We start from the raw sequence: 12,516 nt of genomic DNA, 5'->3' as shown, positions 1-12,516 counted from the left end.
TTTACAACAAAATTACCACAATGACACATTGTTACTGAAAATTCCACTGATTTCTTTTAAGAAATCTCTCATTCTTTGTAAGATTATTTGGCACTATATGGTGTTCCCCGTTTTGTACCGTCGTATTAATTAAACAATTAATATGCGCGTTAAGGTATTTTAGCTTTTTTCTATACAATCAGTGTTGAACAGTGCTCAGCTGAGACCAGTGATCGAACGCTTCTCCTACTTAGAAGGGTTGTTTGCCGTCATGTTTAGTTGTTTGTAATATAACGTTGTTTTGATTTAATGTTTTACTACCCCAAAAAATCACTGTGTCTGACCTAATACACCCATAATCCCTAAGTTGCAAGAATTCCATAATTTTCCAATAATATTAGCATCACATATACAAAGTTGGAATTTACTTTATGATGTGATATACGTGTGTGCTATATATTCAGCTCATGTTCACAAAATTGTATTCATCATGATAGCTTACCAGGTGGGGAAATTTGGCTTGTCGTACAGTCTTTTAATACATTTATTTCTATTCAAAAAAAGGTGAAATTCATCAATAGAAATGTCAAATCATGTACAAAAAGACGACCTATGATCATTGAGATATGTACACAGGTTATCAACCTGAATTAAAATCAATGATAATCAGAATACCTATAAAAACATGGATTAAACTCATTCACCAAATTCTAAATTGATGCAAATATATAGCTCGTCATATTCATTTTAATTTCACAGTCGTGTCATAAGAGGTCGTGTCGATAAAAGATTAATTTTGACCCATGTTGGTAGTATTTTTTAGGTTCTTGATGGCGACCAGACATGTTGTTGTGATGATATCGGCTTATGGTAAACATAAGCCTTAAACTGTATATTTTTAATTGATTTCATCAAATTGAATATATTTGTAAATGTTTTAGATAAAACTGCCAGTAATGGCAAAATATCATCGAAAGGTTATATGGAACGTTTCCAGATAACCTTAACACCAGGCTCTTTGTCTCTCTACTTTTATATTGCTTACCAGTATATACAGGAAAAGTACACGGATGGAAAACAGGTACAGTAAAGGAAAATATTCTGTTTATCTTCAACATTCCCGATAGAACGCAGTTCTACGTTTCATATGTTATAACACTTCAGAAAGTTCGTTTTTTAAAATGTATTTGAAACTTTCAAATTTTAATGGATTAAACTCCAAATCGAAAGTAATGATGGATCGGTGCAGATCTGACAAAAGATATGTTTTTTTTTTAATTTGTCCACGTTTTCTTCCTTGATAGGAATTATATGATTAATTTTTTGTTCTATTTAATTTTACTATCATGTATATTCATATTTTGACAAAATATTTTTTACTATATCTTTCCTGCAGATATAAAAGACCACCTTCGAGTTTGTCCTTTACCGGTAAAAACCCGTCAATTATGCGCCTCTTTATGACGTCATTTTCCAGATAGAGTTGATCGCCTGTATTCCTGCAATATTAGCGTTCAACAAGAGTTTATCTGATTTGCATAGTGCAGGATAAACTAGAAATAGTGTTTGTTCTGTTGGTACTTTTGATAATTATGATAATTCAATTTGCCGAATAATTCGTGCAACAAAGCACCTTAGCTTTCCAACCACTCGCTTGACATTGGAACATAAGTAACGATGTCCCTAAACGCACGAATGATGGTCATTAAAACCAAAGTTTTTGACGGAAATGCACCGAACTCGAAATTTGTCTATTAGGTTAAATAAGATAATCTCAAAGTGTTTGTTTCAAAGTGGTGTTCTTCTTATCACGTGTTAATATTTCATAATCTCTGGTTCTTGGAATTATCTGTGTAGCTGTTTAAATTCTTACAGTGTGTATATAAAATACTATAGCTATATATATGATGACTTTGTATCAATTAGGAGAACTTGAAGAAGGTCAAAACAAGTCAAACTGTCTGAGGTAAAATTTAAACGAAAAGATGTAACCTTAGTTTAATTAAAATAACCTTACTTTAAGTCTTAATATATTGGCGAAATATTTCGTTTTAATCATTCAGCTGCGTAGCATTGATTGCCATATGATGCTATAATTAGGGAAGTTCGGTCGATCTTTCCGGATACACTCCAGGTCCGAATCGAATTTTCCGAATTCTTATAAATATAACTGGCTACATAACTTGCCGATTAGGATACTAATGACATGTCTTTTTTTCAGAAATTGATACCGATTGTCGACTTTAAAGTAGGATGCATGACCAAAAAATGTTAGTCAAGCACCCAGCTGTAGCAATATAGTTCGCGCGATGTTTAATAACATGACTGAAGCAATACTCCTTTTTGTTCTTAAATCGTGGGTACATTTTCCATCTCATTTGACTGTATAAAATAACAACATTGTGTGCCATGCGAAATTTATATTGTATCTTTGTTTCGCTCAAATTTTAAGAGTCTCATATTTTAAAAGTACAAATTCAATATTATTTTTCTCTTTTTTTAAAACATTAGAAACAACTGGAGTTACTCCTCTTGGAAGCAGTTGTAGCCGACCGTGTTGATTATGTTTCAGCAATGATACAGAATGGTGTTAAGTTTAATCCGGGTTTCCTGGAAATTCTATATGATGAGGTAAATGTTTGTTGATCAGTGCAAATCAATAACATATTTGTATAATGTTTGTATCTTCTTTAAAATGTTTATATACTGCAGATTCTTAACAAAGGAGTCATAGCATTTCAAATTTTACTCCACGAGTTAACTGCAGTTTAGAAATATGATTACCCAGACAGGGCATTGTTCAAGGCAACCTAAGAGTTGAATTTTTTGTCAATATAAACTGAGACCTGTACACTAAAAGTAGAATGGAGAATTTCAGGTGGTTGTCCGGGATGTATAAATACGAAGCCACTTTTGTTCAGACATACTATCCTGTGTCTGATGTAAGGAGGCCAGGCTCCTTGTATGGTAAAAAACCTCAGTACAAACTCAATGAGTTGGCCTATGTCCATGCAGTTCTTATTATCAACGTTGTAGTATCATCCAACACTCCCTGTTTTTTTACAAATTTTGAACATCCTACCTATTTGAATGTTTTAATTGTCCTCGACCATAAATAAACTCATCATAGATAACAGGACAAAATTTAGTATATACGCCAGACGCGCGTTTCGTCTACAAAAGACTCATCAGTGACGCTCGAATCCCAAAAAATTAAAAAGGCCAAATAATATACGAAGTTGAAGAGCATTGAGGAACAAAATTCCGAAAAGTTTTGCCAAATACAGCTAAGGTAATCTATGCCTGAGGTAAAAAAGCCTTAGAATTTAAAAAAATTCAAAAATTTGTAAACAGTAAATTTATAAATATAACCATATCAATGACAATTCATGTCAGCACAAAAAGTGCTGACTACTGGGCTTGTGATACCCTCGGGGAAATAAATCTCCACCAGCAGTTGCATCGACCCAGTGGTTGTAAATAAACTCATCATAGATAACAGGACTAAATTTAGTATATACGCCAGACGCGCGTTTCGTTTACAAAACCAGCACTATATATTTTGTTTTCAAGTTTTAAACTGAAATAGGATGTATAGATATACCTGCATATAATATATTATACATTGATACATTTTTAATGTGTACCTTTCTTTCAGACTTTAACATGTCCAAGCTGTGAGGCTAAAGATTGTAGAAAAATCCACTCAATCCACTACGTGAGTATGTCTTTGGCTGTTGCTGCTTTCTTAGCGCAACATACATTTCCAGTTTGTGGTTAAGTTCTTGTTGGTAAAATCTTTTGTTTCCTATGTATTATGTTTGTCTAAATGTAGGTTTTATTTCATTTGTTTTACTTCATTATTCACCCATTTGTATTGTGAAAAATAAAGCAAACCAGTTCGATAGGATTAATTAAAAAAAAATAATGAATAAATATAAATATTTACATTTTTTTCAGCGTACATGCAAAAAGACATGCAAAAAGATTTGGTGTACATGCACAGACAAATGTTCTTTACTGAGACATAGTTGTCAACGTAATAAAAAAGCCCATGAATATTCAGTATGCGACAAGAAAGACCAATGTACCTGTTTGAGACACGACCGGAAAAAAAGACTAAAATCGAATGGAGAAGATGGAAAATGCGTTGATGTCAGTAAGAAGGCACGATATCTTTGCCAGGAACTCTTGAATCACGCTAAAGGTACAGTCGTAGTGTTTATCAGCTTGATTTCAATACGAATTGCAAAAATATTTAGGAAAGTAATAAGTGTTAACCTTTGATTTGCCTGGTAATTCAGTATATTCAATACTTAATACAAAACAAAATTAAAACTATCGGGGAAAAGGCGAACCTCATTTCCTGGCATTTGGTTTGCATTTGTGTTCCCTGGAAATATGAGTCAAGCAAATTTGGAGCTTTTTTAATATTTTTATAAATATTTTGTCATTGGCATAAAATAATTTATTTATTTATGAATTAATGCAGTGAGAATATATTCATTATAGATTTTGAAGCATGCACAAACAATTTCTTTCATTTTGTGTACATTTAATTTTCAATGACGGTCGATCCAAATGATACTATTCCACCATTATACTTTCAATTTTCTAAAACAAACTTATATAAACTACAGTGTAACACGCATAATTTTTGTACTACTAAATTCATTGAAAAATAGTTTCAAATATGATAAGATTTATATCTAACGGTCTTTCGTCCTTCAAGACGTTTTAAAACGTGTCGTTGTATTTGCTACTTGTATTACTTATATTTCGGTTTTTCCTTTATTTTCAGTTAAAAAAGAAAAACGTTCGTGCAAAGTAGAACCCGGAGATTCAGATAGCTCAGGTAAAGAAAACGATTGTTAGAGCTGTATTCAAATATATGTTAGCCACTTATTAAATCAATCGTAACATGGTTTGAATTTACATGCAAACGTTAACGTAATGAAATAGGTGTCACATTTTTTATGGAACTTGTCTCACTCAATTCTTGTTGCTGTCTATTTCTATTTGCCAATCATTGTTTGTCAAGCTCACATAACCCAAGGACCTCACAACATACGAGTATCTTAAATTATATTGTACTTTTGAATAATTAACAAATAAAAGAGTTCTTTAACTGGAACAGTTCTTTGAAATTGGAAGAGGTTTTGGTAAAAAAAAAATTGAAGACCTTTTAATTAAATATTTGGAAGTCTGGTTAGCAAAATATTCCCTAAATTTCAGATTTTCTTTGATATCGAACTCATTAATATTTTATCGGAGTAAAAACTTGAACTAAAATTGAAAAGCTTCGTACAGGTTTGCAGAGGATCAGTAAAACATATGTTGGTCAAAACTGTTGCAACAATGTAATGACTAACGGTCGGACCAACACACATTTTGGCGAATTGTTAGTAAACTAAATAAATAAAAAATAAGCTAGACTAAGTAATTAGTTGCAATGAATTGTCGAAATATTTTTAGATAAGGGCAACTGTATTATACATTTATCGCTGTCCAATAGTCATAAATCATAAAGCTTAACAAATAATTGTCACAAACCATAATTGCAGGAAACATATCAACTATATGAAGAAACAACGGACCAACGGAAAATCTGAATTATTACAAAAACAAACCGCAACATACATAGAAACGGACAATTAGATAACAACTGACATATTCCTGATTGGATACAAACACGTTAAGAAAAAATGATGGATTGAACCTGGTTTTATGGCTAGTCATACCTCTCCCTAAAATAAAATTGTTTTATGGCTAACTGAAATCTCGCGTATTTAAATGTATGTATTATGGCTAACGAAACCTCCCGCTTATATAAAATGTTTTATGGCGAGTTAAACTTCCCACTAACATAAAATGTTTTTATGACTACCCAAGGCCGTTTGTATAAAGTGTGTTTTTGTCAGCGGTTATTTTGTTCAGCCTACTAGAATGAAATCTATAACCAGCTAAAGATATTCTTTATTACAGATGTTTATCATGATTTACTAGCTTGGGCTATATTTGGAAACAAAACAAGGCTGGCTGGAGTTTTTTGGACAAAATGTGCAAGTCCACTATGTATGTTGATCTTATTTTATTTTATACTTAATTGATATGCTTTTTAAATCACGGTCATGAGTAAAGATTGTTTTACAAATATCACTCAACATGTACCCGAGAATAAACATTCAATTTGTTTTGATTGGTGCTTCGGCGCACGCACAATCTGAATCTTGCAAAAATAGTGTCTGCACATCTTTATGTTTTTATTGTTTTGTTTTTATCAAGTTGGACAAGGATATGTTTTAATTGGTTTTAGTCTCGGATGCGTTTTTTTTTTATTATTTATTATTTTTTGGCTTTTAACAAACTTTCAGTAACTGCGAGTACACTAAGACCGTACTTGCGTGTTAATTTAACATGTTGATACAATTTGTAATGCTTCTTTGTTATTTAATGTTTACTTATTTTGTGTTACATCTAGTCTCTCTATTTTTAATATATATCAGCTTTGATAAGTGTTTGGTATGATTATACATTTTCACTTCTGTTCTCGTACTTTGAAGAACAAAATAATTTGTTTTGTAAGACATATTTCCGTTCTGTTGTACTGTATACCTTACAACAAAAAATTTGTTCTTTACCTTTGTACATTTGACTATTTGGCAGCATTTTGTTCAATGTTATGGTTGTCTTTCTGACATCTAACCCTTTTTAAACTGATTTTGTATTTACTTTGTGTCATTGTGTAATTGATCAAATCTATTCGTTCTGTGTACACGGTATATGTTCACTTGTTATTTAGTAAATAGGTCGTTTGATTTTATGAAGCCATTTCAATTGATATTTTATAGTGTGTCTTTCTATGTTGTTATGTCAACCTATTACACCGTTAATTCATGTAAGGATGAAACTTGGAACCTTTTGAAACGTTAAAACCCGCTGAATTTGTTTGCACCTGAGTGTACTTAATCAGGAACTTGATGTTCACTGGTTGTCGTTAGTTGATGTGCTGGAGACCGTACCTTCACCTATAATGGTTTACTTTCACAAATTGTGACTTGGGTGGACAGTTGTCTCATTAGCACTCATATCACATTTTCTTGTATCTAATTAGTGGTCGAATAAGAATATTGCCTTGTTCTAAACTAAGTTTCCTGAAAGAACGGAAGAATATCATTGCTTAATCTATTGTCCGAAGTCGATATTGACTCGTTTATATGGTAAATTTCATATGGACAAGAGGATTTAAAGTTTATACATATATGTATATATTTTCCATTGACTATAGATAACTAAAAATGTGTTGCACTTTGTGCTGCCGAAACCCATCTTCTTTTGGCTCTGACAGCATGACAGTTGTTACCGAAGAAGCGGAAAATACTATATTGCCGTAGAACATGGATGTTTTCAGAATAGTTCATTCATTTAATAACTGCATGTAAAGTGTTGTTTTTAACTCTTTTTTTTTTTGTCTTTCTTCTTTTTTTCGGTATTACTTTTAGGTTTTTTTTTATCGACTTTCTGTATGTATGTTGCATATGTCTGCAGTTTTTACATATTCTTGTCTAAAAAAGGAAAACCTGTTATACTCTTACAGTAACAGCGATCATGGCGAGTAGTATCCTTAAAAACATGGCGGACAAAGTAGAATCAGCAAAAGACAGAAAACTACACGAAGAATTAATACAGCACTCAAAGTAATTATTGTATTGTTTTACAAGTGACTAAGAGAGAAATATTGTTACGTAAATGTTAGAAAGATGTGTTTTCATTGACGCTTTATTTATTGGGAATCGTTATGTAAGGTGAATGCTTTAAAACATAACCTAGTACGAAAAAAGGGTGGGGGTTGACAAAATAAATCCTTAAAGGTCAGGTAATTTTATTATCTCATCTGGCCCAAAGGGCCATGTGAGCATTTCTCATCATTTGGTGTCCGTCGTCCGTTGTTATCCGTTAACTTTGACAAAATTTTTCTCTGAAACCATTTGACAAAGTTTAACAAACTTGGCCGTAATCATCATTGAGATATCTAGTTTAGAAAGGTTTTCGATGGCCTCGCCTGCCAATCAAGATGGCCGAAATGGCTAATAAAATAGAACAATGGGGTGAAAGCAAATTGTGTCTATTTTTTGAAAAACTTTAAAAATGAAAAATAATCTGTCAGGCTTAAAATTAGCCCTTTCAATTACTCGTTGGCGTCAAAACTGCCAAGTGACTTTTTAAAGGAGTTATTGTCATTAAATGACAAATTTTAACTTTTGTTTGTTTTGCCTTATATCTAGAAGCTATAATAGATAAATACAAGTAGAACTTTACGTTCAGCAAGACAATACATGTATCTACGAACAAGTATGTATGATGGTCATTATTGTCAAACTGTTAGAAATAAGAGTTAGTGCCCTTTGATGACGATTTTTACCAAGTGTTTACGTTTTTGTCTTTTATCTTAAAAAATATAATAGAAAACAAAAGAAATTTGTATTAGCAGAAAGGATCAACAAGATGATATCTTACATTGAAGACAATAATACTCAAATTTTCCGACGACACCTAATTTTTACGTTTTGCCTTATGTGATAAAAAATGCAATAGATGAAATGAAACTTTATGTTACAAAATACAAAAATTATCAGCAAAATTTAAAGAAGATAGAGAGAAACCAAACAATCAGCAATATTTACTAAAAATAATATTTTTTTGATGAATGATATTCTTGCCTCCAGTGTTAGAGAGAGTCAACTTGAATTATTGAGTATGCATTTACCTAGGTGAGCAACACAGGCCTTTTAGAGCCTGTAGTTTCAAAATATTGTCCCTTGAACTTGTGTTAATATATTTCCTCTGTGCATTTCAATAACAATGTTAAATATTCTAAGACTATATGTAAATTTTCATACTAGACGTTAAGCAAAAAACCTGTAAGACTTATAATTTATAAAACAATTAAACTATTATAAATCTAAGCATACAGGTATTTGTATCTCAGATTATTTGAGGACAGAGTAATACGTATGCAGAATACATTGTATGACGAATGTGAAGATGATGCGATGGTTCTAATGCAGCAACCAGACAGAGTATGGGGGATAAATGTATCACCAATGGCATGTGCATATGAAAACAACATGAAAGATGTAATAGGACATCCTTGCATCCAGAGACGTCTTAACAGGATATGGTACAACCACAACCCCCATGACAAATTAAAAACTGATGCAACTGCTAAAGCAGCTAAACTGACAGACTTTGGATGGGTAATATTGCTTTATTGTCACTTTCTACAGAATATTTTGGATTGGTTAAATTGCTTTGATCGTCACTATTTGAAAATAAGTTTGGTTTTTTGTTTATTGTTCAGAAAATCTGTGTCTGAATATCCAACACTATCGTTTTCCTTGATGACTTTAATAATAATTAAAGCTTACTTTTATAAATCATTAAATTTTCTTGCTCTAATTTACCCAATTTGGTTTTTATTCGAGCGCATTACTGCTAAATAAAATGATAATGGGGATCAAACACCAATTATTTTTCATCTTAGAACGCCTTCTGCAGCCCCACTAATGAGTATTATGTAAACAAAATATGCGTCTAGTATCATAATTTAGTTTTTGTTTTACAAGCCAGATACATCCAGTGGCATATAGTTCATACAAGTTCGGGAACAGAACTAATTTACAATAAATAAAATAGAGGTCTATGAAGAAGGTCAGAAAAAATTAACAATAATTATGCAAAGAGCGTGGCATCTATACTATTAAACGAGAAGACCTCATTTTTGGTGTCGCTTCTCTCCTTTCCACAATAAATTAATCAACACGCCTCTGTGTCCTATAGGTACAGTGCATAGTCGCATTTGTCATCCATTCACATGATTATTCAGATTGAGTTATTTTGGGAGAAAAACGAGAAAAAAGGCATCCGGATATTGTCCCGTCATTGGACAAAATTTTAAGTCAGATTAGACTTCCGGTTTGCGATTTTCTGTATACTTTGAACATACATATACAAAGAATAAAGTGTATTTTCGGAATTCTATCTGCTATCATTCAAGTTTACTATCCACGGCGGTCACAGAGATTATTAAATAGAGAGAGTCTGTATACTATATCAATGACCACCATGGATCGATTAGTAAACTTAGAATTGAAAGTAAATACACTATATTTATATAGTAATGAATGTTCATAATATACAGATAAGCGCTAAAAATATTCATGTGAACTTTTGATACCTTTTCTGAAATTCTCCAGTCATTAAATCTTTTACAAAATTCATTGATTACAAAAAAAGAAGATGTGGTATGATTACCATGTTGAGACAACTCTCCACAAGAGACCAATATGACACAGAAATTAACAACTATAGGTCACCGTACGACCTTCAACAACGAGCAAAGCCCATACCGCATACTCAGCTTCAAAAGGCCCCGAACTGACAATGTAAAACAATTCAAACCAGAAAACTAGCGGCCTTATTTATGTACAAAAAGTGAACAAAAACAAATATATAACACATAAACAAACGACAACCACAGAATTACAGGCTCCTTACTTAAATGTTCATAACATACTAAATGAAAACTATGTTCATATTGAAATTGATAGAAAACCAAAAATTGGGAATTTTGGAAATAAAGGATGAGGGATAAAAAAAAAAAGCATTTTCCTGTCCCAAATAACCTATATATGACTTATGATACTTTTGCTGAAATTCTCCAGTCATTCAATATTTTACAAAATTCTTCCAACAACACTTTGCATACTTTAAACTACGCTCTGAATACCCGCGATTTCGCGGGTGTGTTCTAGTTCTCTTTAAACAAGTCATGCAATGTCCCTATTCTGACAAGTCGTGGCTACTTACTTGTGCATCCCACACAACAAAAACTAAACTAGCTTCTCAAATTGACTAGTGTTTAACTGATTTACCAGGAGTGGCATATATCTATTCCCCAGTCACTCTTGTGACGTACCCCCTTGAAGTTGTTTTAGCAAACACATATGTCTTGCACATGGAAATGTGTCTTAAGGTTTAAATTTTACAATTGCTGTTGGATAAAGATACAGATTGATATTATAGATCAAACATATGAAGCATTGGACATTTTTACTACCTGGCCATGAGGTCTTGATGTAAATAATAATAGTTGGTTTGTTTCTACCGAACGATTGTGTTGGTGTGACGGGCCTGCACACAATATAAATAACATTAGTTTGCTACAGAGTATCTCATTACAATTATCACAAAAAATTAGGACGATTATGTAACACTTGCTTACAATTTGGTAATACATTGTGTATTTAATCCATTTTATTGGTTGTGCACTGTAAATTTATATGGAGAAGATGTAGTTTTCTTCATATTATTTTTGCGAAATGCTGTGTGTTGATAATGGCCTAAAAACAAAAAGCTTTATAAAATCAGAATTTTATATTTTTCTTTTTATTTTAGAACTTGATTTTTTACAACGGAAAGAAAAATGCCAAAGAGGCTTGGTTTTCGCCCCTAATGGTATTTGTATTCCATTACGTAAGTATTATGATTTTACGATATTAAGTTTTTACATATCAGAAAGTCTGAAAATGTGTTTACGTTTAACCCCCCCCCCCCCCCCCCCACAATATGTTTGTACCTGTTCAAAGTTTCGTTCATTGTGGTGTACATAAACGAGGTAGGCCGTTAGTTTTCTCGTTTGAAATGTTTTACATTTGTCATTTCGAAGACTTTTTTGGCGGACTATGCGTTACTGTCTTTGTTCATTGTTGAATGCCGTACGGTGACCTATAGTTCTTAATTTCTATGACATTTGGTCTCCTGTGGTGACTTGTCTCATTGAGAATTCTACCACATCTCTTTGTTTTTAAAATAAAGGTTTCTAGAACCTAGACAATAAGCCATAAAATAGATAAAAACAATGTTGTGTTTTAAATAAGATTGTAATATGTCGTGTATCTTTAGATAACATTACATTAAATTTTAATCAAGTTCATGTGCTTATTACTATATATATAGTACTGTATCTGCATACTTCTTTTATGTATTGAATCATTTTAGCTTTTTGTTATGGCTGTCATTGTTGGATTCAGTGCCTTTATTCTGACGGATCTGAACATAATTGACAGTTACAAAGACATAGGAGTATACGAATGGCTCCTGTATGGCTGGTTGGTTGCCGATATTACAGAGGAGTATTTGATACCGGTATGATTTAATATACAGCTATAAGGATAGAAAGTAAAGGCAAATGAAATGTTAAATCACCACATAAGTCGAAAATTGATTTTAACTACCATCGACATCGACTCTTCTTCAATGCAACATCGACTTTAAAAGTCTACAAGGCACTTAATATTTCTTCAGATTTTAACCATATCTCAAAAGTTTCGGGTGTTTTTGTAATTGAATGAAGTTTGGTGTGGAGTGTTTTGTACACTTGTTAAGATTCAGAATTGAATGAGGAATGTGTCAAAAGGACAACAATCCGACCAAAAAATTCCCCAAAGCTACCAATGGGTCTTCAACGCAGCGAGA

General features: G+C 32.3%; 1 protein-coding gene across 3 annotated transcripts in view; it reads left to right on the top strand.

The window, feature by feature from the left end:
- Nucleotides 1-12,516, top strand: part of LOC143071410 (transient receptor potential cation channel subfamily M member 1-like) — a 44,350-nt gene that overhangs the window by 26,433 nt on the left and 5,401 nt on the right. For all 3 annotated transcript variants that reach the window (XM_076245672.1, XM_076245670.1, XM_076245671.1), the window contains 10 exons: nucleotides 921-1,060; nucleotides 2,491-2,610; nucleotides 3,638-3,697; nucleotides 3,940-4,186; nucleotides 4,781-4,834; nucleotides 5,965-6,054; nucleotides 7,577-7,676; nucleotides 8,969-9,236; nucleotides 11,437-11,514; nucleotides 12,040-12,186. In XM_076245672.1, the coding sequence (XP_076101787.1) occupies nucleotides 921-1,060; nucleotides 2,491-2,610; nucleotides 3,638-3,697; nucleotides 3,940-4,186; nucleotides 4,781-4,834; nucleotides 5,965-6,054; nucleotides 7,577-7,676; nucleotides 8,969-9,236; nucleotides 11,437-11,514; nucleotides 12,040-12,186 (1,304 nt within the window). The remainder of the gene's footprint in view (nucleotides 1-920; nucleotides 1,061-2,490; nucleotides 2,611-3,637; nucleotides 3,698-3,939; nucleotides 4,187-4,780; nucleotides 4,835-5,964; nucleotides 6,055-7,576; nucleotides 7,677-8,968; nucleotides 9,237-11,436; nucleotides 11,515-12,039; nucleotides 12,187-12,516) is intronic.

Source organism: Mytilus galloprovincialis, chromosome 4 (genome assembly GCF_965363235.1).
Source record: "Mytilus galloprovincialis chromosome 4, xbMytGall1.hap1.1, whole genome shotgun sequence".
Lineage (NCBI taxonomy): Eukaryota > Metazoa > Mollusca > Bivalvia > Mytilida > Mytilidae > Mytilus > Mytilus galloprovincialis.
This window is presented reverse-complemented; position numbering and strand designations above follow the sequence as displayed.